Source organism: Anser brachyrhynchus (genome assembly GCF_964034855.1).
Source record: "Anser brachyrhynchus genome assembly, chromosome: 3".
NCBI lineage: Eukaryota > Metazoa > Chordata > Aves > Anseriformes > Anatidae > Anser > Anser brachyrhynchus.
Window position 1 is genome coordinate 27,549,210 of NC_137696.1, and position 27,424 is coordinate 27,576,633.

Here is a 27,424-nt window from a genome sequence, read left to right on the forward strand (position 1 = left end):
CAATGAGGAGCTAACAGAAAGCTCACGTGTAAGTAGCACACTTTTGTCTTGCAAGCATTCACAATTAAAATGGGGCAGCAAGTGGAGACCGAAGCCACGGAAAGCCGGGGCCGGGCCCGTTCAGGGTGCGATGTTTTGGGCACTTTCTCCTGCACCACTTTATTTGCATGCGCTTTCTTCGCTGGGACAGCTGGCGGGGAAGTGCCCGCGCTCCTTTCACCACAGCCGTCACCTCAGGCTCTCAGGAGCCGGCCGGGGGCTGACAGGCTTGCCCGGCGAGGATTTCTCGTCAGCGGCGGCCGTTCGGGTCTCTCACGGCTGCCCGCCGTTACCGGCCGCCCCTCCTCGAACCCCGGCACCGCGCAGAGGCTCCGAGGGCTGCCCCCGGCAGGGGCGGGGAAGGTCCCGGGGCTCCGTCTCCGCCGCGGCGGGCGGATGAGGGAGGGAGGGTCCGGGCCGGGCCCTCCCCCGCCACATCGCCCTCCCGCCGGCGCTGCTGACGTGTCTGCTCCCTCCCTGCCGCCGGCCACCGCCAACATGGCCGCAGCGCCGCCGCCGGACCCCCGGCTGCTCCTCGCCCTGCTGCTGCTGCCGCCCCTGCTGCCCCTGCCCGCGCCGCCGCTCTGCGCCGCCGCCGGGCCCGAGCTGGGCCGCCGCTTCGCCGAGCGCAAGCGCTGCGCCGACCCCGAGTGCAGCAGTGAGTGGCGGCGGCCCCGCGGGCCTCCGCGCCCGGCCCCGCTCCTCCGGGGGTCTGCGGAGGGAAAGGGGGCGAGGGGGGAGGCGGGGAGGGAGGGAGGGGGCGGCTCGGGCCCCCGGTGCCGGCCCGGTGGGTGCGGGGGGAGCGGTGCCCGCCGAGGGGACGCGCCGCGTCTGGGCGTTCGCCAGGTTCATCCTCCCGAGAGGGTTCTCGGGTCCCGCCGCCTCTTGTCACGAGTGCTCTCCGTGGGTATTTCTTGTGCCTTGGGTAATGTGGGGGGCGACCCGCTGTGAAACGGGTCTCAGCTCGGTTTATTAACGTTAACGCTTAGCTTTGTAGTCTGCTTCACAGGCGTAATCCTCAAGTGCTTTATCAAACACTCGACCAGCCAGTTTATTTTTTTTTAACCTCCCATCTTACCCCTTCAATTACATCCTCCTCTCCTGACCTGAGAGTTCACCCTTGTGAGTGCAGGGAGGCCTTATTTTCTGTGCGTTCTCATAAGACCGCTTTATTGCATTTCCAATAGTAATCCTCTGCTTTTTCTCTTCTCTCTACAGTGTTAATGTGCCGAGGGAAGGCAATGAAGGATTTTAAAGGTCCCGACTGCCGCTTTGTAAATTTTAAGAAAGGAGAAGCAGTGTATGTATATTACAAACTAATAGGAAAATCAACTGAGCTTTGGGCTGGAAGTGTAAGTACTGCAAAGCATTTGTTCTCTTTGCTCTTCTTGGCACTTTCTTCTTGTACAAGGCAAAAGGAAAAGAAAAAAATTACAAGAAGGAGGGGGGTTTTTAACATAGAGAAAGAGCATAAGGAATGCCATTTTGTCTTGAGACCAATGTAAAATTGGATGGAGTTGCATCAAACTTGAGATATTAAGATCTGTGGGAAAATGGGTATGCTAATACGGGATAAAAACTGTTTCTTTTAGAAAGCTTCCCTTGTGTAGAAAACCATACTTCGCATCACTAATTGGTGACCCCTGCGCTATCTAGAAGCTAAGCTTCCCATCCCATCTAGGGAGACTTAAACCTGCACTTGTACTTACCCGTGACGTGGTCTCATCCTGCCCTCTGTGTGATCTTGCTAGATTGTTCCACATACGTGTTTTAATTACATTTCTCTTCCTAATATTCAGCTGCCGTCTTGTCCTTTTTATCTAAGCTGCATGCAGAATTGAAGGAAGAAAAAGTAATAAAACTAAAAAGATTTAAGGTAAATTGTATTTTAAAAGGTCTGTCTGTGTCTTTCAGCTTCAGTAACTCCTTGTAGCAGCTTGCAGAATAGCGACTATATCTAGGTCGTCATTTTCTTTTGGCAATCCGAGAGAGTGACGTTAATAGGAAAGGAGTATCCCTGTAGCAAGCCCTTCTCTAGATGTGAACTTGCAGTTATATTTATTAAAAAACAACAAAACAAACAAAACTTCTTTCGGCTTTCATTATATACAATTTACTTGCCAGACAGAAGCAGAACTGAGAAACCTTAGAGGAAGAGATGGTTTTGTGGGCTTCCCTTGAAAATTGTGGCGGTTGTTTAGTCCCCTTCCCTTGCTTTCCCCCACACCTTCTTTGTGTGTCTGAAGTGTTTATTTCAATCTCGTTTCTCACTCTGCCCTGCTGCCAAAGGAAGGCAGTTGCCTGTGACAGGGGTCTAGACGGGTTGAAAGCCACAGCTGGGTGTTTACTGTGGGCCCAGTGATTTAGTGGAAAGCAGGATGTATCACTTTCTCTAACCTGTTCAAGCAGGGTGTGGACAGCCAGGCTCTCAGCAGGAGCTGAATCCAATTAGAGCAATACAGGAGAGAACAGAAAACTGCAGCAGTGGTTAAAGAAGAAGAACTTATAATTGTATGGTGCTGTTAATTCCCTTCTGACATGTACTGTACCATAAATAATCTGGTTAATTAGATGTTACAGGTTTCCAGGCTTGCCAGTTCTTGAGATGAGTGTTAGTAGCATGGGGCCAATTTTGCATCTTTTACTAACAAGATGTAGCACAGGCTGTAAGATCAGACGGCATGTTTAAGGTAATTACTGAGTTAATTTGCAGTTTAACCGTGTTCACTGATAGGAAGCTCATGCAACAGTTAGGTGTGTCTTCAAGTTAAAAGGATTTTTGCTTTGAGTTTAACAAGTAAAAACTGAAGTTGGCACGTCTAAAAGAACTGTGAAACTCCGAATTGTTTGTTGTATTTTTTTATTGTGTTACATAGTTTTTTGTTTCTTATAGGACAGTGATCACAGGCTAATTCCTTTCAGTCGGTGGCTATGGTCTTTTTTCCTCATTTCCCTGGTTTTACTGACTGCTTTTACGCAGACGGTAATACTGCAGCTAGTTTGTAAATACTGCAGAGTGGTCAGAGGTGCCTGTCCGCGCATGTTCGGTAGGGGGACTGGTACGCGTGAGCCTGCCGTTGACCCTGCTTGCAAACAGTGCTGTGGTCTCTCTCAGGCTTTGACTTCCTATGCCAGATTTGGCTGGACGGCTTGATTTAGGCAGACAGCCCATGCCTGTTGTGTGCAGTTTTGGAGCTATGGGCTGGCTGTCGCTGGCTAATTAAAAGCAAGCTACCTGGTGAGCTCTGCGTTCAAACATATTCCAGTGGAAGGCATGTTACCTTCTGCTACAGCCCTTTCGGTATCTTGTCCCACGACTTTGTGCCCCTGTGCGTCATTTGGTCCCATGTGTCTACCCTACTGGCTTCTTCCATTTGATGAAGTTCTGGGGGAAATTATTTATTAGGGCCTGTTACAAACTACGAATTCAAGGGACAGCTTTGACTCTTTGACCTTCAGATGGGGACAGAGATTAGGAGAATGTCTGTATGAGAAGTCTGAACTACTGCAACCTGGAGCTTATTTCAAAAGAGTTATAAATATAGGCTCTGATCCTGGAATTGATTTTGAGGAGCCATGAAAATTACAATAGCGTTTCTGACCTGAAGGGAAATGATCTGTTAAGAAAAGACTCACCAAAGCTGAAAAATCTATACCAGTTGGGTTTGGGCTTTATTTTCTTTGCTTATCGAGTTCACTCCACCCTTTTCAAGCTGTTGTTGATTTTTGCAGTGTCAGTAAACATACTGTATTATAACAAAACAGAGCCTTTATACAAGACTTGGGTCATACCTTATTGCTTGCAGAATTCCTGTTGAGCTCAGTATTTTGCACATGGAAAACTTCTGGAACCCAGCTATAATACATATTCCGTATGTGACCTGGCATACGGTTTTTCAGCATACCTGTCTCAACCTCATTAATACCACAAAGCCAAATGCTAGGGGAATACTCTATGAACATTATTTAATAGTGATTTTATGTTGTGAATTTCATGAGTACTTCAGTTGTAAGAAAATGCTTTTTTCTTTTTTTTCCCCAGAAGGTGGAGCATATCTGGTACTGTCATTGTCCAGTGCAGCATGTTCTACTGTACAAGTAGCCTCTTCTTTAGCATCCACCTCACATTGTTTACAACGTCAAGTTTTGCAATGTAGATTTTCCTCTTAGGCAGTTTGCCTGCATTCTGCCTTCATCTTTAGCAGGGTCCAGAGCTCCAAAACTGCGTAGGTAATTCAAGTTAAAACCGCTCCTTTTTATCAAAACATTTCAGCAAAGAAGCTTTAAATTCTTGCTGCAGAAGATTGCTATTTAATCATACAGCAAAGGGCTGAGGTTTATTACTTTAATTCAAGGTTGAGAAAATTATTTCTGGCCTCATATTACAAGAAATGGATTTGGCTGCAGATCACACTTCCTCCCCGTTCTTATATGTGGGGTAATAGGAAGAAAGGTAAATTTCAGACAAGACAGAAAGGCAGAGTATGTCTGGAGGATCCAGAGGATCAGGGAAGTTGTTCCCATTGTCTCTGTGTTTTCTTAACAATGCCAGCGTTCAGAAAGGGCAGACCAAATTGACTCTCTCCTTTAACCAGTGATTTTGGCAGTTTTAAGTACCTATGATGTTTGTGTCTGTTCTCTCATGGAGGTAGGTGGTGTAAGGGTCTGGCTTCTTAGCCAGCAGTGTTTGATGAAGCTGCCACAGCTGGCTGTCGCATGTGGGCACTGGTGGGGGTAAATGCTGTACACACAGCTACATGGTTTCGTCCCCCCAGGGCAATTCAGCCGGGGAGGGAGTGAAACTGTCTTTTAAGTGGTCTGAAGGATGCATCTTTTTCTCCCTCATTTACTTGGCATTCATAATCCCTTTCCTCTATCATATCTGTGTGGAATAAGGAATGTTTCCTTTATTTGCACAGTGGGGCATATTTTTTTTTCTCTTACAAGACTGGACTTGTAGGAAAAGAAACAGATAAAATTTTGGGCATGCAGATCATGTATTGCTCATAAACCACATAAGTGGCAAACTGGGTCACTGCAGAGGACTCGTATGGTCAGCAGCTAGGGTTATTCTAAATGAGTTCCAAATTGTGATGCCTAACTATAATGGTAGTCACGGATATTAGTCTGTAAGGAGGCTACTTTAAAGTTTCAGCTTTTGTTTTCAAGAAAGATCATTTAAAACTGGAATACATGTTGGTAGAGAGAAGTATGTCAATTTAGAATGAAACTGTGGTATCCAGTAGAAGGACAAGGTTTTGATTTGACTTGTTTAGTTTAATTCCAATTCCCAGTAATAGGTTTGCTCTATTAAAACCTGCATATGTGATCTTTTCCTTAAGAGTGTAATTAGTTGTCTCTCTAGTACGTGTTCACAAAATAAGTGTGTGTGATTGGGGATGTAGTAGATTTTTTTAACCTCTTCTCTAACAATCTTCAGAGGTCTCAACTATGGATTGTAGGTTAAGAATGAGGAATAGTTAATAAAAGAAATCCCATAATGTACCAGTACTTACTTTGCTTGCTTAGCAAGCAAATTGGCAATTGTTTTCTTCTTTCAATAACAAAAATTCAGGAAATGACCAATAATATGTTTTTCTTCCAGATATTTTGGTCCTCTAGGAATGCTGTACCTTTTTGGGTGTGTCCACTGGGCTCTAATTGCCTGGATTATCTAATCTGTGTAGTGATAGCATGCTGTTAATATTGGCTTCTTGACAGCAGCTGTCAGAACTCTCAAGTGAGCATTACTGTGTATCTTACCCAGTGAGTGATAAAGGAGATTCATGTCTTCCACTGTTTGCCTTGGCGTAGCGTCTTGCCTCTCTTTCAAATAGCCATCTGTAACTAATTGTTCATATTGCTCACTGCACATCAATGATGCATTTACAGATGGGGATATATACTTTCCACACAGTTTTCGAAATATATTATTATATTACCTCAGGGACAATTTTTCATTTTCTTAAAATCTGCTTTAAGAAATAGGTATTTTTTTCCTCGAGCTACAATATAAGTTTGTTTACAGTCATGTAACATTGTGCACGAATGTAAGTCTTGTTAGTCAAAGGCCCTCCTCTGCTTACTGCTTGAGAAAATACTCAAGGCAAATATGGCACTAATGCAAGCACAGAATAGCAGTTAAAGCACACGCGAGCCAGAGTGCTTGGGCTTCTACTCCCAACTCTAATAATTTATGTCAGTCTTCAAAGCACAAATGATAAAGTTTACAAACTTCACAAAAGTACTGTGGAATGTAGGTATACAACCTCAATGAAAACTCTTGTAGAAACAAGGTATTGCTAATCTTTTTCTTCTACGTACCGTGTTAAACTCCATCTAGAAATACTCAAAAGTGAGTCTGACATGTTTGTGACTAGTGTCTGTAATTAGGATTTTAAGTCATGTTATTTCAGAAACTTCTTTACTGCTTTTTGTTTGCTTACTTATTTTCTGGCAGGTTGGAAGTGATTTTGGATATTTTCCAAAGGATTTACTTGAAGTAAATCATAATTATACCAATGAGGAGCTAGAGTTACCAACAGATGTAAGTTTTACTTTTTTATTTATTATTTTTTCAATTGCAATGTTACTGCTCCCTCAGCATTCTATAAAATCGCTGAGAAAAAGAATGGAGATATCAGTAATCCTTAGTTATCTGTTGTTGGTAAGCAGCTACATATGTGCACATATATGTTGGGTGGCAAAATGTTTGTTACAGGTACATACGTGGATGGATGTGTAATTACCAGCCCAAAATGTGGGCACTGATGTTTCTGTTCTTGAATAATTCATTTTTGATCTAATAAAATCTGTTTGGATTGAGCTCTGGAAGCTCTGCTAATTGGCTCACACATAAGTTGTTTGGTATACAGAATTGTTTCCAAACTTGAGAAGTTTAAAGTACTATCAGAAACAAAGCTTGCAATGCTGGCCCTTTGATTTTAGAATTGATCCTTTAACCCTTACACAAATGGCTCTTGTGTACTAATAGCTATAATTCCAGAACTGCATGGATGCAGCTTCAGACCCTTATGAAATTGCATTCAGTGGTTTGCACAACTTTTTAATTTCTTTTTCAGAAACTGTGTGACAGGCAGCTCCTGCTTGGAGAGCTTAGTCATTTTAGGATAGACCAGCTAATAAAGCCTTGGACAAAGAAGCTTAGCGGCATTTTCTTCTCGTCTCTAGCATTCAGCAATAGAATTGGTTTTAGTTCAGGATATATATGATGAGTAAATTAAAATACTATCAAGTCCATTGCTGGCTTCCATTTTGTTCCTTGCTAGGAGGTCTTTGATGGGGTTAAGCCATGAACTTTTTATTAAGGCTTTTATGAGTCCTTGGGCAAAATTTCCACTGCTTTGAAAAAGAGTTCTGAGGATGAAGGATTCTGCATGATTAATAACATCTAACATTTACTTTGCTGCTGCATCTCTGCAGTCAACCAAATGGATTGGATCTCATCACTGTAAAAAATAAAAATTGACTACATACTATTTTTCATTTTAGGAAACAGACTTTGTTTGCTTTGATGGCGGAAGGGACGATTTTGATAATTATAATGTGGATGAACTTTTGAAGTCATCGAAAGAGACAATAGCAAATGAGAGGGAATCTGAATCAAGTGATCCAAGGACAAAACCAGCTGAAGGAACGGAAAGGGAGGAGGAGGTTGAAAAGGTTGATACAGTACAGTCCCTTGATGCTTTGGAGGCAGACAATGTTGAACTAAGCACAGAGAGAGACGAGGAAGCCCTCACCATGACAGAGGAATTAGATAGTTTTCTTATAGAAGGAACTGAAGGTACTAGGGTAGACTCCAGTGTCAGTAGTCATGAAGAAAACTCTCAGGGAGATCAAACTGCACATGAGCACTTGCAAGGAACGCTAAATGAGAGACTAAAAGGGCTAGAAAGTGAAAATACCAAAAACACTAGTATTGCTCAGGGTGAAACCAGTCAACTTGACAAAGAGAGCGAAGAAGTCGATGCCTATACACTTTTAGACAGAGAGCTCTCTGTAAACTTGAAAACAAAATTTGGCTCAACTGCTGATGCTGTTGTATCAGATGATGAAGTGACTCGCCTTGTTACATCATTGGAAGATGATTTTAATGAAGATTTGAGCATTAATGCTCACGATTCAGAGGAGTCAGACTTTGCAGATCCGTCTGAAGAAGTCCCTTTGCTGTCATTTATGGCGGAAGAAGAGAGTATATCCCTAGGGGATTCAGACACTGATGAAAACAATGGCCTTGAGTCAAAAAATCATGAACTTGATGAAAATGAAGGTGCTATGGAGCTAAATAACCAAAGAGATGATGAGGAAGAACGTGATTCAGATGCACTAATTAAGGATGCCTTCACTAAGAGCGAGAAGTCAGGTGACAGTATAAATGTGGACAGGTTTGAATCTGAGCAAACAAAGAAGAAACAGGATGAGGTGATGCTAATTAGCAAGAGAGAAGCACCAGCAGCCCAACTTGAGGATCTCTCCAAAGAGCTCCTTCGAAATGAACCTATAGGTGCAAGAGATCCAGGTTCAGAAGAAAAAGCAAACAAAACTGAAGAGTTTGAAGAGCAGCTCATGGCTGATGAAATGGCATCACATACTAAGGAGCTGGAAAGTACAACTGTGCCTGATCCTCATGCTTTACCTAGTCCACGAGATGGTCTGAAGACCAAATCATTTGCTGAAAGCAAGCAAGATGCTTTAGGTCTACCTGCTGGTGATGTGAACAAAAGTCCAGAAGGTGTGCCACTTGCTGAAACAGAGAAAGATGAGAAAAAGTTTGAGGATGACACCTTGGAAGAGATCTCAGAAAGTGATTTAAAGCACAAAAAGTTATGGGAGAAAATGAAGGAGAAAGGAAGAGATCAGTATAAGTCTTCTGCTGATGTTCCAGCCAAACCAGTGGAAGAGATAAAAAATGGATCTCAAAGTGACACAGGAGATACTAAGCTTTTAAAAGACAAACTGGAGCATGGAATGCCTGCTGTGGAGAATGAAATTCTAAGACGTGAAGAAGACTCAAAACAAAGAGGGGAGGCTGATCATGAAAATCAAAAACCCGCCTCTTTTAAAGAAGAACCTGAAATAAAAGGGGGAAACATGAAAGAAACCTCTGCAGGTGAGGGAGACCCAAGCCATAGGGGAGCTGCTGAGCAACCTATGCCATGGGAAAATGAAACTGAGTATTCAGAGGCAGATGTGAAAGAAGAGCTTTCAGGAAATCTTGGCAAGATGACAGAATTTGAAAAAAGCATTGAGAAAAGTTCCCCTGAAGAAAAATCAAGAAGTACTACACAGAATACTAATAGAGCAAATTTTACCCAGCAAGGAACTGGTCATACTGAGGGTGAAGATTCAAACAAAAATCTTGGCACAAATTTAGCTAGAGAAAAAAACCTAAGGCCAGAATTGCAACCCGAAGAGGCAGATGCTGAAGATGAAGCTGACGTGAAACAAATGGAAGAAGAACTACTGGAAGATGAGAATGCTGCAAGTGCAAAGCTGTTGCATGCAAGGGTTGCAAATGTACAGGGTAATACGCTAGATGTTGAAAGAAGAAACCCTGAATTAAAAGTACCAAATGAAGCTTTTTCAGGAACTGCAGATCCTACTTATGAAACAGGAGAGGAAACAAACTCATTTTCTGAGGAGGCTGAAAAAATAATAAACATGCAAGATGAACACGAGACTGGAAACAAAGAGTTTGATGTACCAGCGAGTGAAGATGCTAAACTGGATGAGATGGAAGATACCGCAGAAGACGATGAGGAGTCTTCTGAAGCTGAGGACCCATTAGCCGTGGAAGAATATAATTTCAAGTCTTCTGACATGGAGGACAGCAATGACTTTCACCAAAGGAAAGACCATCTCCCAGAGGACATTTCACAGAGAGGCTCAAAAGGGATGCAAAATATAGAGGATACAGGAGATGACCACCAGCAGTCTGCACATTTCCCCAGCCCTGCTGACATTTCAGCAGCCACAAATGACACTGTAACAGAATACAGTGAGTCTGTGAAGCGGCTCACAATAATTAGAGATTTCCTTGATGAAAAGCGTGTAATACGTCTACAAAAGTATCTTGGGCTCCAACATGTGGTTAGGATAGAAGCCATGTTTTACGACATGAAGGTGGAGATGGAACTTGCTCGGAAGGCAAGCAATAATAATGAAGATATAGAAAAAGCGCTGGACCAGATACTTGAGTTTTCAGAATCAAACATCATGGATGTTGTAGGAAAAGTTCTGGATTCCAGGGTAGCAGAAAATAAAGAGGAGGTGGTGAAAGAGATGGATTTGTATGATGAAGAGAGTGCACTGATGGATGATATTCAAGAATTAATATATTCTTTAAGAAGTAAATATTCGTCTGCTAGTGAGAGTGTCCCACTGGCATCTTTTCTCGAACAGGAAGATGATCAGCTGAATGCTCAAGGTAGGATGTTAAAATGCATGTATGATGGCCATTCTGTGGAGAGTTCATGAAAGCTTGGTGTTCTTCATTTGCACAACAAAAACTAAATCAAACAAAATCAATAAATCATTAAACCCCAAACCAGTTAATAGATGAAGTAAAACTATCCCAGACAATGCTATGTAACCTAGAAAGCTTTAAGAAGAGGGTGAGGGAGCAGAATTGGAAAAAGGCCTGCAGAATCTGCTGGCATTTTGTTTCTTTTTAATGCATATTTTTGCCATTGTGCTGGGTGGGAAATCCTGCGAGAGATTGTGCTCACTATGTTTGTTTCTATGGGCCAGATTCTATGTAAGAAAGGGGGATTGGAGGGTGAATATAGCCAGGAGGAGACATTCAGCTCCCCTTTCAAGAAATACGGATTCGCATACACTAAAGTGCTGGATGTTCTAGGATACTTAGAGCAGCCTTTTTCTGAACTAGCTAGGCCCTAATGCAGTGACTCATGCAACACTGAGGCACTAAATCCATGCACCTAAAAATCTCAGGTGTCTGTATTGTCTTATTTTGGTCCACATTCATGAAAAAGAGTAGAAAGTAGAAATACTGAACAAACTGATCTTTTAGTAGGGGAAGAACATGTGCTGGAGTCTGCTACAGTCTTGCTGTTGTTTTTTCTAATTAATGTATAAGGTAGTAAGGCATGCTCTTAGCAAGACTCCATTCATAGTAATAAAAGTTCAGTGTGTGATTTCTGATAGTCACATCACAAACGATGGAAATATCTCACTGCCTGGTCAGTGGTTGATACCTTCTACGAATTCCGTATGAACATTTAATTAGATGCCACTGAAACTTGACGGAATATATTGAGCAGTACACAAGTTGAAGCGTCAAAAAGCATCAAGATAGCTTTGTCGAATGCAGTATTTCACTGGAGATGGTTGGGAGTAAGAAATGCACATCAGTTCAATGCTTAAATTCATGTCTTTCTGCCACAGATACTGCAAAAGAGGCTGAATATGACACAGATGCTGTTAGGAATCCAAATGCCATTGATGAGAGCTATCAAAAATTTCAGCAGCTTGAAGATAAGAGGCCAGTTCAGCCTATTGAAGAGGAGGAGGAGAGAAGTGTTGATGTTCCACCTGAGCTTGAAGAAGCCAGCTTTTCGGATAATAGAGAAGCCAAAGAAGCATACAATAGTGAAAGAAGATTGCCACTGGCTGATACTTCCTTTGAGTCAAGTGATTCAGAAGAGAGTGCCAGGGAAGATGTTGCTGCAGGTAACCTTTTCGAATTTGGTTGTTTTGTTTTTTTGCACTTAGAAGAGCATGGCTGAATGGTTCTTATAGGCAAATAGCAAGATTTTTCACTAATGTTTCCATTCTGTGTTGCTGTAATCCTAATGGACTTCACTAATCCTGTGACAGTCCCTCTAGTGGTAGTATTGTGTAGCTGCCACTCATCTCAGTAGAGAGATTTTTCTACTACCTTTTCGTGCTATAGAAATGAGAAAAGTAATGTTTTCTTGTAAGCACCATAATCCTAGCTCTATGCAAGGGCCGGTATACTGTGTCTCAGGGTGGCAGCAGGTAAAGAGCAGAAATGACTGGAAGCTGAGGTTCCTCCACTTGCAGAGCGGACTGGCAATCCAGCCATTAGGCTGTAGAATCATGATCTCTCATCTTGTTCTTTCAAACTTGTGTGACTCCGGGCTATATCCCTGCCAAAAATACTTTTCCAGGAGGACTATAGCCTCACTCAAGCAACCTAGTAATTTCTGGCTAAAGGGTTTGTTGGAGGAGGAGAAAGGCTTGACTCAGTTCTGCTGAGGGGACCAAAATTAAAATCAATCCTTCGCCCTCTGGAGTAAATGTGCTGACCTCTGCTGACGGCTCCTTGTGCCAAGGACGGATCCTGTTACTGTCATCGTCCCTAGCTCTGTTTTGATATCAAATTACCTTCGACTCCGTTCTCTGTGCTAAGCTCAGCTTTGCTCTTCTGCGTTCACCTCTGATTGTGCTTTGCTGAGCATTTAGACAAACTTCAGGCACATCTTGCTCAGCCTTTGTGTGCTCCTGAGGAACCGTACCACACCCTTAGCCGGGCGTTTTCAAGCAACTGCTGAGGGGAAATTTGAAGTTGCATGCAGAGATACCGAATGAACTTTAAATGGCTCTTGGGTTACTTAGGGAGTTAAGCGGTCAGATGTCCAGTTGTATTTTGGACCATCTTCTACTTCTTCACGATGACTTTGAGTTTAATTGTGGTTGAATGCTGTTTGTCAGGAATTCCTGCGAGAGCCGCCGGAAACGCGGGGAAGCGCGGTGTGTCAGGCAGGCAGCTGGTAGCAGCCACCCCCCTGTAACACCGGGCTGCTTCCTCGGGTGAATTCACGGCGGCGGCAGCAGGGGGCAGCCCTCAGATCAGGGCAGGGAGCCGCGTGGCCCCGGGCGGTGCCGCCCGCGCCGTAACTAACGCTCCTCTCCCTCCCGCAGCCCCCGACGGCGACGACGGCGGCGGCGGCGCCTCAGGGGCGGCGCTGGGCGGGGCGGCGGCCGCTGCCCGCCGCCTGCTGCTGCAGGTGAGTCCCCGCGCGGCCGCGGCGCGCGCCGATGACGCGGCGGGGAGGGGCGGGGGGAGCCGCGGGCTGACGTGTGCCTGGGGCTGGCTCGCGCCGCCATGGAGCCCGCGGGCGGCGCCGCGCGCCTGGCGGCCCCCGCGGCCCGGCCGCTGCTGCAGGTGAGGGGCGGGGGGGGGGGGGCGGCCGTTGGGAGGCCGTTAACGGCCGTTGGGCTCGGCTGAGCCCCCCCTCGGCCACGGGACGGGGCGCACTAGGGCGGGGGGCGGCCTGCTGGGCACCGCGGGGGTGCCCCCGGTGTGAGGTGTCCGCCCCGCTCGGGGAGAGGGCAGCGCTGCCTTTTCGTGAGGCTCCGTCCGCCTCGGGAATGTGTGGAGACGGAGCAAACGGCTGCTAGCGCCCCGTAGCAAAATACGTGTAGACGTGGGTTCTTCGCCAGCAGGTGGTTGTTGTCAGGTGTCTCTGCTCACGCTTCTGGGCAGAGCAGCTTTGTGGTTTTCTTCGTTTTCAGTTTTCGGTTTACAGAAAACCTGCAGGAAAGCTCTAGATGGTTCTCTGGGCCTGTGAGAGGGATAAAAGTGTTTGTCAGACTGCTTATCTTACCACTGTACTTGATGAGAATGTATTCACTGTTTTCAATGTTACTGGTTTTTAGTTGGTTGCTACCCTGCCTGAGGATATTCGTCCTGGGCCTGATTTCCATGGACTTCCATGGGAGCCTATTATTATCACTGCCTTAGTGGGAATTGCCACACTCGCTATAATTTTCTGGAGAACCTGCCTTTCAGTAAGTACAATTCCTGCTTATGAGCCTACCGATACTTAACTGGCTGAGCGGTCTTTTGTGTGACTAAACTTTCAGCATTACCAACGTCAAAGCAATATGCAGTCTCTCGCATTTTTACCTTTTCCAGTTAAAGCACTGATATGAACTAAATGTTGGGGTTCATAGCTAATGTAACTTGTAATTTTCCTCAAACTAAGAAGGCATTCCTTTTAAGCTATTAATTGAAGGTTTCTTAGTAAGAGGGAGTTTCTAAAGCAGAGTGGGGGAGTGTGATATAAATCTAGAGGGCCGAGGAGAGAAAGGGTCAGTGAATATTTGCAATGAGAAGCCTTCTATGTGCTTGAGCCTGTTGCTGTCTCCAAAACAAGCAGTTAATCACACCTTCATATTGTCCATAGCACCGTACTACAAAACCTAAAAACCCGATCATAATTCTCACTGAAGATCCTCTTCCCCACTCTGCTTCTCACTTTGCATTTCTTCTCTTCTTTCATACGTGGATAACTTTCTGTGCAAGAAAAATACCATCATCAGCTCTCATTGTATACAGCTTATATTATAGCTACCCAATTCAGTGATGATATGCACTGGAAATCTGTGGCATACTTCATCTTTGCTTGATGAAAGTAAATTAAAACCAAATATTATCTGGAACAACACTGGTAATTTTTTTTGTTGCTTGACTTTTGATGTTTAATGCGCCATGTCAGTTTCAAATGCAAAATACTGTTGATACAGCGTAAAAAGGAGAGCTTGTGAATTTCTTTAATGGTGTTAGTTTTGAAATGAGCAGCTGTAATGCAAACATGCATTGCTTTAGGATCGTGGGTCAAACTGGGGTGCAAGTGTTTTTTATGTTTGCAGGTTCATGATTGTTGTTTGATGCAAAACAGTTCAATTTTCTTTTTTTTTTTATGAGATATGGCCAGTTACTGGTATCCTTTCAGTGACTAAGTAAACAGATATTTACTTAGGCTCTAGGACAGGGCATTAACCTAGAAGCTTTTATTAGAAAACAGCTTAAGCTTGTTTGTAGTGTTATTCAATACTCTTGTTGGCAGTGATGGATGTACTTTCCGTGTGCTTCTTTAATCTGGCTATATGTGGTAACTTGCTTCCATGGGGGGGGGGGGAGACATTTTCACTTCCTTATGGCTAATTTTTTTCTTTTTTTTTTTTTTTCTGTAGGTAAAGAGTAGAATCTATCAAGGTAGGTTTCACTGTGCGTTTTGGTGTCCTTGATGGTTAGGCATGTAAAAGTGTTGAATATCGTTTCAGTGGACAGTGTTAATCTTCACTTCCTTTCAAGGATAATGCCAAGTCTGGTTATGGTGTAAGATAGGCTGGTAGGTGATGCTTACTTAAATCTGACTATTTTGAATATGCTCTGATTAGGAGAAACAATGCATTCCACACCTGCAAATTAAAGAAAAGGCAAGGAAAAGCTCCACTTTGTTCAACTTAAATGTGGTCCTTGGTTAACTGGTATGATGGCAGTGGAGAAGAATTTGTTCTGTTTTCTAACTAACAGTGAATTTGCTTTTGCTTGGTGCTTCTCACAAAAAGCAGTATCTAATTCCTCTTGCCATTTCCTGTTGAAGGGAGCCTGAAACTGGTTGCTTTGCAGTTCTGAAGAGGCCTTCTAAATGTAGATGCAAATACGCAGATATTCCTGTGGCTAGTTCATAGCTTGGTGTATATAAAATTAAACTGTATTGAGCGGAAAGGAAGTAGAATTCCAAGTATGGTGACTGCTACAACTTGTAATTGAATACAAAATGAAAATATGAAGGAATCGTCTTCATATATTCTTTCTGCTTGTTTCCTCACAAACCATACTACTTATTTATCATTTCTTTCTAGTTTTTGTTGTAGTTGTACGGCAGTTTCTTTTCATACAGTTCATGCAGATTGGCAAGATGAAAAAAATCCATCTTAAGTCTGTAAGGGGATTTTCTTTTGCTGGAAAACACGTTTTTCCCTCTTCAATAACACTGCTATTCTGCTATATAAATTACTTAGCAGCCTTTCCTGAAAGAATGAGGAACATACGTCTAACCTTTTTTTTTCTCCTAAATATTTTCTTGTGTTATAGAAGCTACTGAAGCTAAGAACAAATATTCTTCAAGCAGGATAGATTATGTTGATATTAAAAAGTCTTTATGTAAAATAGAGGAACATTAACAGTGACAAAAATACGTTAAATGATAGATTACATTTGGAATCCTGAAGATAAAATCTATTACCTGCTGTTTATCACAACAGTGAAATTGGGAGATTGGGTTAATGTGGGGATTCCTGCCCCCTTAAAGTGCTCAGAACTATCTTGTACTTCAGCAGTTGCTTGCTGGCCCTCCTCTCCCCTAAGCAGGAAGGGCCAGGGGATCATCTAGGCCAGGAGCTCTCACGTAACAGAGGAGGGAGTAGCAGTTGCCATTGCACTGTGTAGGATGCAGTTGGAACAACCGGTGCTTCCTGTTGTTTGTGCTCCAGTATTTGCTGTGAGGCAAATGGGCCTCGGGATGTTCACATACGGGGGTGGTTTAGGACTTGAAAAAGAATGCCAATTGGATCGGCGTTAATTTGCAATAAAATAATTTAAGTGTGGTAATAATGTACAGTGAATCCTAAAGGTTGGTTGGAGAGTTGTTTGGGTTGAGAAGGAAATGCATGACTAAAGAACAGTTCTTAGAATCTTTAGGATGAAAGGTCACGGCCCTTTTTGAAGTCCAGAAACGGTGTCTGTTAGAAAGCCATGCAGCTCCGTGAGGCTCTGTGATGCCATCTGCTAGCTGACGGTCTCTTTTCTGTTCCCGCTGAGAGCTTTCATCCTATTACCTTTGCTGACCAAACGTTCGGTTCCTATACAGCAGAAAGAGGTAGTTGTTAGGGAAAGTGGTTGCATCTCCCTTGGGTATCAAACAGCAGTGTGAGACCACTACAACATCCTCACTGTCAATTCTTCCCTTCTCTTTTTTTAGCCAGCACCTCACTTCTCTCTGCTGTGTGGTCAATGACCAGCTCCTGTGAAGTGGATGCAAGAGCTCTACGCTGTGCATCAGTATTTAATGCTTTACGGTCTTGTTTTCAGTCCTAGCTTTAAATGAAAGCTGGAGATGCTCTGACTGCTAAAGAAAGGGCTGATTGCCAGGAAATTTACAACTGTCCTGACTTGTGCTTTATTCCTTTCTTGAAAATGTTCCCTAAAGTGATAGCTCTGATTAATTTTTTTCCTCTAGGATGTGAAGTATAGTTACTGTAAGCTTTCTTTTTTCTTCCTAGTGACCGAAAAGCAACTCGCAGAAAAGATTAAAAACCTTCTACAAGAAAAAACAGAAATCCTAGACAAGATGTCAGAATATGATCAAAAGGTATCATTCTAGGTTCTTGTCTCTTGCTTCCTGACTTTGTTATTGGTTTATTGGCACAGTAAGTGTAACAGATAGTATATTTTTATTTTCTGTTCTTACTGAATATTACGTTGACAGTTTCCTCAGTTCTGTTGGTTGTTCTTGTGCTTAGATAAAGCAAGCAAAGGAATCAGTGAAAGCAGCCCAAGAACAAAAAAATATTCTCTCCGATGAAACTGCAGGGCTTAAGGTAAGGAACAGTTAATCATCTTTGTACTAAAAGCGAATGTGTTAATAAAATAACTTGCTTTAGTTGGTCTTGTACTTTTTTTTTGTAGGACACTGTCAAAGGGCTGGAAGAAGCAAATCGTAAACTGGATGACAAAATAAAAAGTCTGCACTCAATGCTTGAAACAGAGAGAAAGCAGAATGAGAAGAAACAGAAAAAAGTAAGAGCAATCACACTAAGGTCTTGAATTGTCCTTAACTTAAAATGCCCTACAAACTGTTCATTAATGGACAGAGGTATAGAAAATGAGATGACCCACCTCAAAAAGAACTGAAATGAAATTTCAGGTTCATTCCAAGTTCAGGGGGAAGATTCTGTTGACTTCTGTTGTTTTTTAAGATTTGGTGAACTTCTGTAGTTGTACTTTCATACACAAACAGATGTATTCCACTTGCGGGCTGGTCTATCCTAGCAAAAGCCAGGAAGTTCCTTAACAATGTGGGCTGAAGATTTCAGGCTGGTAAGAGAACTGTTCTCGTGCTTAGAGGAAGCATCTAATTTGATAGTAAGTGTGAAGATCTCTAAGCCGCCCCTAATTTGTGTTCAGAGGTGTTACTCTTTTTTTTTTTCTTCCCCTTTTTAAAGCTTGATTTGCTGAGATAATACTTACTATTGTAAGCTCCAACAGGTTCTTTGGTGTTTTGATCAAAGGTTGTTGCTAATGACAGCAACACGTGGTACTTTTGTTCTAGGCAGCATAGGTGTAAAGGGAGCTTTCCCAGTCATGCACAGGCAAGAGTCAAAGGCGAAAGGTGATTCTAAAGTGGTGTGTGGTTTTTATTCCTTGCCCTGCTGATAAGGCAGCGCTGTTGCTGCTAGTCTAATGGCTCGTCTGAGTGGTAGTTTGTTGGTGCTTAAAATTTCTTTTATGCTTTCAAAATGCACAGGTTAAAATAATGACACGCTCAGGTTAAGCCGTGTACTAGACTAATACAGACTCACTGCTCATCTTCTTCTTGTACAGATCTCTGAAAGCCAGAAGTCCTTGGAAAAACTTGAAGAGGCTATCAGTGTGCATTCTGCTGAGCTTTCAGAGGTAAAGCATTACCTGTCGTATAGAACCATAGAATGGTTTGGGTTGGAAGGGACCTTAAAGATCACCTTGTTCCAACCCCTCTGCCATGGGCAGGGACACCTCCGACTAGATCAGGTTGCTCAAAGGCCCCATCCAACCTGGCCTTGAACACCACCAGGGATGGAGCATCCGCAGCTTCTCCGAGCAACCTATTCCAGTTCCTCACCGCCCTCTGAGTGAAGAACTTCCCCCTAACATCTAATCTAAATCTCCCCTCTTTTATTTTACCCATTGTCCTGTCATTATCTGACTGAGCAAAAAGTTGCTCTCCATCTGCTTTTTATAAGCCCCCTTTAAGTATTGAAAAGCTGCAGTAAGGTATCTGCATTCTTTCAACAGTCACAGGTATAACTTCTGTGCAGGAAAATTCATGCCTAGTATCTAAGAGAAAATGCTAACTGGTAAGATTTCAGTTTGTGCATGTATACCTTTTTTCTGTTTCCCGGTAATACGTTGCTCTTACTCTATTACATTTTGACCTTTATCACTCTTTTTGTTCCGTTTTTTTTTTTTGTTTGTTTGTTTCACGTGTAGGTGCAGATAGCCCTTAATGAAGCTAAATTAAATGAAGAAAAGGTGAAGTCAGAGCTCCAGCATGTGCAGGAGGAGAATGCTAGGCTGAAAAAGAGCAAGGAACAAGTAGGTTCTGACCAGACCAGGCAACACTGCTTCCCTTTTGACTTAAATACCAGGGCTTTATTCCTAGTTTTCCTGAGTGTATCTTTGCTGTGTCTGAGTTTTCTTAACATATTAGAATTTCCACCGTTAATATTTAAATCCCTCCTGCTTCTTGCACAGGTTTTTTGTGCAAGTTAGCCACACCTCCATTATGCAGGCTTTGCCAGTTCCAGTGATTTGGTTTTTGTCAGTAACTTCACAGAAAACTTGTGCTGATACGGTGTCACTGTATGATCAGGAGATTGCTACTTGGGATGTCAGAGTAACGAATTGCCAAAAAGCAATTCTGAAGCAAAGCTAAATGAAGAGCCCCTTTAGTCCTGAAATGTCATGACAGTACTTCTGCAGATACTTGCAAGTGGCTCTGTGCTTTCCTTCTCCATATATGAAGTAAATGCTGTCTTAAAGAATCTGGTTTGGTTAACCTCTGGGCTGCAATTAATTCTTCATGTTCTGAAGTGTGTGAGCAGTTTGTTTCTGATGTTGGGGTAGAAGATGTGAAAACATAAAATTTGGAAAACCGCTTAAAAGTATAATTTGCAAAAAGATTCCCAGCATCCAGTTCTACCAATAGACTGGTGATGTGTGTGATAATTGTGAAGTTTACACCTGATCTGTGACCTGTGGTGATCAGTTATCACCAGAGTTGGTAGTAAAACAGACTTCTGTTACATGTAGCCTCTACTAAAAATAATCATTAAAAAATCATCTTGCCTTGGTGTTTCATACAGCTGCTAAAAGAAGCTGAAGGTTGGAGTGAGAGACATACTGAGCTCAGTGAGCAGATTAAACTGTATCAGAAGTCTCAGAAGGACATAGAAGAAGCACTTGCCTATAAGGAAAATGAAATTGAGGTAGGTTCTTTGTAACAAGCTTTAAACAGTACTTGTTGTTAAGTACTTTGGAATACTTAACAAAACGCAGTGATTCTCCTTCAGTGATCCTATGATTTCCGTACTAGGTTTTAACTAACTGCATTATGCAGCTGAAGCAGCTTGACATAGATCCAGCATCTGAGGCCAAGAAGGATGGTGAAGGGCATGAATGGAGCAGAGGGGACGATCTGGCCAACGGAGAGTTGCCAGGTATAGTGATCCTACCTGCTGGCTGCTGCACACAGTAGCTAAAGCATATAAGGTGTTATGTTCATGTCGTACGGGGAGCAAGGAGAATCCACGTGTGTAGCTGCTTGTGGGTTAAGAGACTGCCAGGTTTAATCTTCTGTCAACAACACACAATATCTAAATGAAGGGAGAAATGGTTAAAAGCCCTATCATTGTTTTTAGATTACTGTTTAGGCATGTTGTAAGTGTAATGAGTTCTAAAGATTAACAATAAAATGTATAATGAAGTTAGCAGTTAAGACTGTTGGGAAAGCTGAGAATCTCAGCTCTGTTGCTAGGCTACACTTATTTTAATACGAGTATTACGGTTACCTCAGGATAGATAGCTAATTTGGGTAATCGCATTTTTTAATAAGAAAAACTGGAATGGAAGTTTGCAAGACTATTTAGGAAGCTTGTCTTGCTTAATATTGTAAACATTTGCTGTGTCTCTGATTCTGAATGCTTCCCCTTTCCCGTGGTTTTTCTAACTGTACGGTATAAGTGGGCTGGAAATTCCCGCTTCTTGATTTTCATATACTGTGTCCAGTAATGGATGCTGCATTCACATTAATATTAGTGTCATGGCTAGAAGGAGCAACAAGGAGGAATCTTCTGGAATGCCTTTTGAAATAAATCTACTGGCTTTGTTGTGCTGGTCATTGAATTACTACTGTGTTTTGTCCTGTTCCCCTCCCCCCTCCCCCACCATTTTTTTCTTTGTACCTATCCCAGCTTAAAAGGCAGGGAGTATTATTTTTAACAGCTACAGAGTCCAGGGAATTGGGGTTAAAAAATAAGGAAAACAAATTTATTTTTATCTTCTAGATAATGAGAATGAAAAGATGAAGACTCAGATTAAGCAGATGATGGACGTCTCCAGGGTATGCTGCACGAGATATCTAATAAATGCAGCCATGTTACTGCTGTGCCTAAGATGATAAACATTTGTTGCTTTTTTTCAGGTAAAAACTATGTTATCCATAGTTGAAGAAGACAGAAATCTTCTGCAGTCCAAACTGAGTGATGAAGTAACAGCAAGACATGAGCTGGAAGGTGGGTAGGCTTAGCAAAAGAATTGCTTAGGATGAAATGCTGTTTGTGGTTTAAAAATAAACGGGACACTGAAGTGGCATAATAGTTCTCATTGTAACTTTCTTTTCAACTTCTTCACTTACCTTTGCTTCTCTGACAGAGCAAATAAAAAAATTAGAACACGACTCCTGTTCGCTGCAGTCAGCCAAAGCTCGACTGGAAAATGAATGTAAAACACTACAGCAGAAAGTAGAGATTCTCGGTGAACTTTACCAGCAGAAAGAAATGGCGCTCCAGAAGTAAGCCTTTCATTACTCTTTCACGAGATAACATATTCGATCATAAGCACTATCCAATTGCTCTTTGTTCAGTAGGGTCAAATGATTTCAAGTTGCACTTAGAGTGAAAACTGATGACTGCCATTTAAGTACAGTTCAAGCTAGTAGCCTACCCACAGATTCTCAAGGCTGTCACTTAAGAACAGCGTCACTTTCCACACACAGTATTGTCTTCTACAAAAACAAAAATTAAAAAAAAAATGGGGGAGACCAAGCATGGTTTGGTCTGAGAATTCTGTGGGTGGTTGGTATGTTGTATTGTCAAGTAGAAGTTAAAGACTGTTGATAAAGACTTGTTTCGCTTACTCTGATTTTTAGTTAAATTAATCTAATTTTCATAATGTAGCAGCTTAATATTTTACCCTTGTGAGCTTTTTGCTTTTTTCAAAGGGCTAAATTAAGTTTGAGTTCATGGTGATAGCTGAGGTGAATGAAACACTACTGGTGAAGAATGAATGTGTATCTGTATTCATTTAGCATTCACACATTTGTTTACTTACTAAAATGTCTGTAATAAAATCTGTTCTGTGGAGAAAACTTTAGGTAGGGACATTTTCAGCTGTATTTTGTAAGAAAAATGGAATTGGATGGAGAAGCAATTGAAAGCTCTAAGGTTCAAGTGTGAGGGAATTTGGAAGCTCTAAGGTTCAAGTGCGTGGGCTGGGAGAAGCACAGGGTTGGAACAAGCTAAGGAACTTAGGCTGTATAGCACCTCGGTAGTGAGGCTGTCTGATCTCATAACCTCAGGACCCAGATGTAATGAACACATATTAGAGAGGTAAAGGATAGCCCAATTTTTAAGGAAAAAAAACTTCCTCTTGACATCTCTGACTGAAGGATTTATATTCCTTCCAAAACTTTTAGGAAGTTACACTGTCTGTTATGTATTGATTTGAATTTAGGACTTCCTGTATTTCTGGAAAACTGTTTCCACATGTAGCTAAGGAGATGGATTATGTTGAACTGGCTATTAGCAATAGTTAACTTACTACTAGTTTAATGGTTCCAGTTTTGTGGGATAGCTTTTGTAAGATAGGAACACACTGTGAGCCTCTTAAATATGTCCAGAATAATATCAAAGAATATTTATTTAGCTAACCATAAGGTTAAAAATAGTGTGAAAATTGGTCCCATAATAAATTGATGTGGAGAATACTGGGGAAAAAAAGCTTCTTTCCACACATTTGATGACTGTTGGTGTGTTTGCTACCTGGGTGCTGAATTCCCCCTTTTCTCTGGACCTTTCCTCGATTCCCTTAGTTAGATGTTAGTTCTGCATATTTCTTTCGTACCTTTTTAAATCTGGATTACCATTTGTAGAATTGTTAAGTAAATTTGGGGATTGAAGAGATGAATTATTCTGCAACTGCAAGATTCTGACAGATCTTTCCAGCCAGTTCTAACTTGTAAATTTTCAGGTTTTACACACAACGAGTTTGTCTGTTGGTTTCAAAAGATGGTATTTCTGTCTTTTTTAATCTCCCTTGATTTTGAGTTGTAGTAGATGTAGAAAGGTGGAATACATCGTTGTGTGGTGTTGTTGCTGGTTTTTTTGTTTGTTTGTGTTGCATGTTTTTGTTTTTTTGTTTTTTCCCCTATGTAGAAAACTAACTCAAGAAGAATATGAGCGTCAGGAGAAGGAGCAGAAATTGTCTGCTGCAGACGAAAAAGCCGTGCTGGCCATTGAGGAAGTGAAAGTTTACAAGTAACTTCATTTTTCTGAAGACTCTTGTTTTCCTCTATTTCAGCTGCTGAAAAAAACTCATTTAAACCTCTTTTCCTTTTGTACAGGCAAAGGATTCAAGATATGGAAGAAGAACTGCAAAAAACAGAGAGATCATACAAAAACCAGGTAAATTACCTGCTTGCTGGTTATTGTGTCACCATTTCCTGCATCATTTTAATGCTCTGAGTTCTTGGAAATACTAGTTGTTGGACAAATGAAAGCTAATACAATTCTTTTCTTCTCAGATTGCCGCTCATGAGAAAAAAGCACACGACAATTGGGTAAGAATGCCCTTCCCTTTCTGATACAAAAAAAATATATTTGGCATCAGGCTCGTGCAGTTAATGCAGCTGGCAAAATTTTCCCTGACAGCTTATTGCCCGCTCTGCTGAGAGAGCTCTGGCTGAAGAAAAAAGAGAAGCAGCCAACCTGAGGCAAAAGTAAGTACAGTACAGGCTGTCTTTATTGCTCTGTGAACATGCTGTGTTTCTTAGGAGGGGAGGAGCTCAAACTATGTAAGGTGCTCAGTTAGCTGGTTTGTGTAAAACCTGCAGTGTATATACAAGTTAACTGATTTTTAAACTATTAAACTGTTTCAATGGTTAATATAAGATTTCTTGGTAAAAGCTGTAACATTTTACAATGCAGTTTGCTTATGATACTGTTTCATGCTAATGAATGCAATTCACATGTGCTACTTGAATTAAAAATAACTTTATTTTTTTAATTTTAGATTAATAGAAGTGAACCAAAAAATTGTTATGCTTCAAAGACCATTAATTGTGAAGCCAACTCCAGGCAGACCCGATCGCCAAGTCCCACCACGACGAGGTAAATGCTGCCGTTTCTCCCAAAACTTTGGTCTTCAAATCATTTTATTCTAAAAAAAAATAAGGCTTTGATATATTGTAGGAAAGTACATCGCTTTTTTTACTTCTTGATGTAGGGCCCTTAAGTAGGGATGGCTCTTTTGGCCCATCACCTGTGAGTGGAGGAAATCCGTCACCCACACAAATGATAGAAGTTCCTGGTCGGCCCCTTTCTGCTCCTCGAAGGGAAGGCTCAAGAGGTGAATTTGGTAAGCAGTGAAGCTTCCTTTCTGTCCTAAGTATCTTATATGCTACAAACCCAAGAAGGTCTGATTGTGATTGTAGAGATATTGACACCTGCTTTATTAATGCAGAGGTTTATTTATTTATTTATTTTAATAGAAATAGCTTAGGCATGTGTTGATTAGAATCTCTGGTGTTCCTCTTAAGGTACAGTGGTAGATGGCCCCTCTGTTCCACGAAGGCCACCAGAGATCCCTGGAAGGATGTCTGTTCCTGGTAAGTTACGTGGTCTCTGCAACCACTTGCAACGTACTCACTTACTTTTTCACTTCAGAATTGGAACTTCAAGACCAGTATTCCTTTTCCCAAAGCATCATTAAAATATGTATGGCTCTCTCTACAGATCTTGGGCCTGCTGTAGCATCCCTGATCAGTAGTGGGCCAAGAACCTCCTCCCCTTCCACAGCAATGGACAGAGCGGTAAGCTGAAAAAAAACAACCTTCAGGCAACATTTCTAATACATGATTCACTGTACTTCTTGCTGCTTCTTTAACTGTGTCATGTTCTGTCTTGTCTGTATCCTGTCACTATCCTTATTTGCTGTCCCCTTCCACCCTCACCAAAAAAAGCAGCCCTCTCCCAAAGAGTCTGAAGCCCCCTGTGTAACTACTGATTCACCTTCATCTATTGAACCACCTACAGTGAGTATTCAGAGGCTGAATATGGTGTTACGCTGCTTTGATGGAGAAGAGTAACAGGCTTGGTGTTCTGAACTGCTAAATAACAAAATACTCTGCAAAACTAACCAAGGGCTTATGTCTATCTTGAAAGGTTTCTCTAATGATGAATGGTTGCTGACTGTTTTTTTTTTTTATGGAATTAAGGAAATCAGACCTTTCTTGTTAAGGACTGCAGGGAAACACTTAACTTTGGAGTGACTACAATAATCTTTAGAAGCTGACTTACCTGTACTATTTAATTCCACATGTAACTTAAGGTGGCAGGCCCTTTACCAAAGGGGTATCAACCAAGGACACTTCTAAAGAGAGTGGTCGATCTTCTCTTTAGCTAAAGCTGTACTCAAAAAACTTGTCATCTCAGAAGATACGCAAAGTATTCACTCCTAGGTAGTGCAAGCAGCCTTCTGGGTGAAGGGACAACGATGGTGCAGTGTATTTCCTTACTTTCTACTTGGTTAATGCAGTTTGGGCTGTGTCTTTTTTTCTTTCTTTTTTTCTCCACCTTTTGGCCTTCAGGTGAGTGGTTGTGGTGTTCAGCAGTGTGAAGGTTTCTCTGATGCAGTGAGTAACATACTGGATTTTTAACCTAATCTCACGCAGGCTAACGTTAGTCCCAAAGGCCCACCTTCCTTCCCTGGGACACCCATCATGACCTCTCCAGTGATGGGACCTCCACCCCCACCGCCTGTTCGTTACGGACCGCCGCCAGCTCCTCTGCGTGGACACTTTGGGCCCCGGCCTCTTCCTGTGCCCCTAGGTACAATTGTATTGCCTTGTGCTGAAACTGAGCTTGTCCCGCTGAGCTTCTCAGACGACTGCTGTAGAGCTGGGAATCTGCCACCTGGTGGCACGCAGCCTCCCCATTCTTCATGAGGTCAAGCTATCTTGCTCAGAAGGTTTGGGTGGCTGTGTTTCTTTTTCCCAAGCCTCCTTAATGCCAGAGTGTTCTTGCCTGCTTAGTCTAAAATCGAAACGAGCAGCCAAAAGGCATGAGAATATAACGAATGGCCTGTGAGGTCTGCATGTGACAATGACCTACCCCAGAACTGCTCCAGCAAATCAATAAGTGAGGAACAAGTCAGGAGCTTCGAAGTTTATGTTAAACTTTTAATTTACCTCTCATGTTTTCCTTTCCTTCTAGTTCGTGGTGCTCCCTTACCACCTCCAGCTGCAAGAGATTTCTTACCTGGCCCCCCATTAGGAATGAGAGATCTGCCTCCTGGCCCGCTACCACCCCCTCCAGATCCCAGGGCATATGGACGTGGGCACCCTTCTTTCCGACCTCTAGGTCCTCCTGGCCCGAGAGATTATCCTCAAGGCCCACGGCTACCCCCGCCTGGCTCAAGGGACTATACACCTTCTCCTAGCAGAGACTTGCCTCCGTCAGGACCTAGAGACTACCCCGCAGGCCCTCCTCCACCACCAGCAGGCTCAAAGGACTACACACAGCCTCCAGCGCAGAAGCCCTAACTGCAGTCTCTGGTCAGCAGCTCAATGGAATGGACTCTAGCACACTTCCTGCGGTCAGGATTTTAGGAAATGGTTTTCTATTTGAAGCCGTTTGTCTCATTTCGGTATATTTCAGCTTTTGCAGGATTAATTTTTATCCAGTTGCTGCAGACATCTTATGTGCATTTATGATCACCTTAAACTCATCCATCCTCTTGGGCTGCAAGAACCTTTTTGTGATGGACTTGAACCTACTCTAAACGTGCAATAGAAAGGAAGTACCTGTGTGGCTAGTTCTAATTAAATGTAGCCTCTGTAACCAGTTGGTGAATGAACTAATTTCATGAAAAATGTAAATCAAATCATTTCCTGTGGAAATAATTTTTAAGTAAAATGCTATCTTACCTGCCTTCTCCATCACATCATTCAGCTGCAGCTATTCTAGTCCAGGAGTTTACATGAGGACTGTGAGGTGTGGTTTTAGTTTTGTTTTTTTTTTTTTGAATAGATGTCTGGTCAGAGATCAGAAGCACAAATGACACTGTATTCAAAGGAAGGTTATAATAAAAAGCAAAATTCCTTTTGCTAAACCGTGAAGGCTTTGTTTCAGTGCCATTTTTTGTTCAGAATGGACATTATAACCAGAGAATGCTATGTTACTGAACCAGCCATGACCAAGTTGGAGAACTGAGTCCAAGCTGAGTAACCGCAGATGTTGCAAGATTAATGATTGACTGAACGTTACGCTG

The 27,424-nt window shown here is 42.4% G+C and overlaps 1 protein-coding gene across 4 annotated transcripts; it reads left to right on the forward strand.

Moving 5' to 3' along the window:
- Positions 1-27,272, forward strand: MIA3 (MIA SH3 domain ER export factor 3). 4 transcript variants are annotated; one of them, XM_080584319.1, is made up of 29 exons: positions 9-697; positions 1,258-1,391; positions 6,500-6,586; positions 7,552-10,489; positions 11,470-11,754; positions 12,970-13,055; positions 13,708-13,839; positions 15,028-15,049; positions 17,122-17,210; positions 17,362-17,439; positions 17,528-17,638; positions 18,443-18,514; positions 19,088-19,192; positions 19,963-20,085; positions 20,193-20,316; positions 21,163-21,218; positions 21,300-21,390; positions 21,530-21,668; positions 23,311-23,412; positions 23,499-23,559; positions 23,679-23,714; positions 23,806-23,873; positions 24,167-24,264; positions 24,380-24,511; positions 24,693-24,761; positions 24,889-24,965; positions 25,116-25,187; positions 25,827-25,983; positions 26,368-27,272. In XM_080584319.1, the coding sequence occupies exons 1-29, from the start codon at positions 70-72 to the stop codon at positions 26,694-26,696; spliced, it is 6,501 nt and encodes a 2,166-aa protein (XP_080440445.1). In that variant the 5' UTR covers positions 9-69; the 3' UTR covers positions 26,697-27,272. The 4 variants fall into 4 exon arrangements, 3 of the variants coding, with proteins under 3 accessions (XP_080440445.1, XP_080440446.1, XP_080440447.1); XM_080584320.1 differs by having other exon boundaries at positions 10-697; positions 25,119-25,187; XR_013948194.1 differs by lacking the exon at positions 25,116-25,187 and having other exon boundaries at positions 1-697; positions 24,380-24,518; positions 24,699-24,761.
- The last annotated feature ends 152 nt before the right edge of the window (positions 27,273-27,424 follow it).

Bases quoted from the DNA above. Each gene is read 5' to 3' on its own strand.
- MIA3 (XM_080584319.1), top strand. From the start codon at position 70: ATGGGGCAGCAAGTGGAGACCGAAGCCACGGAAAGCCGGGGCCGGGCC. The intron at 20,317-21,162 runs GTATAGTGATCC...TTTATCTTCTAG, and splicing joins GGCCAACGGAGAGTTGCCAG to ATAATGAGAATGAAAAGATG. The intron at 24,265-24,379 runs GTAAATGCTGCC...TTCTTGATGTAG, and splicing joins CCAAGTCCCACCACGACGAG to GGCCCTTAAGTAGGGATGGC.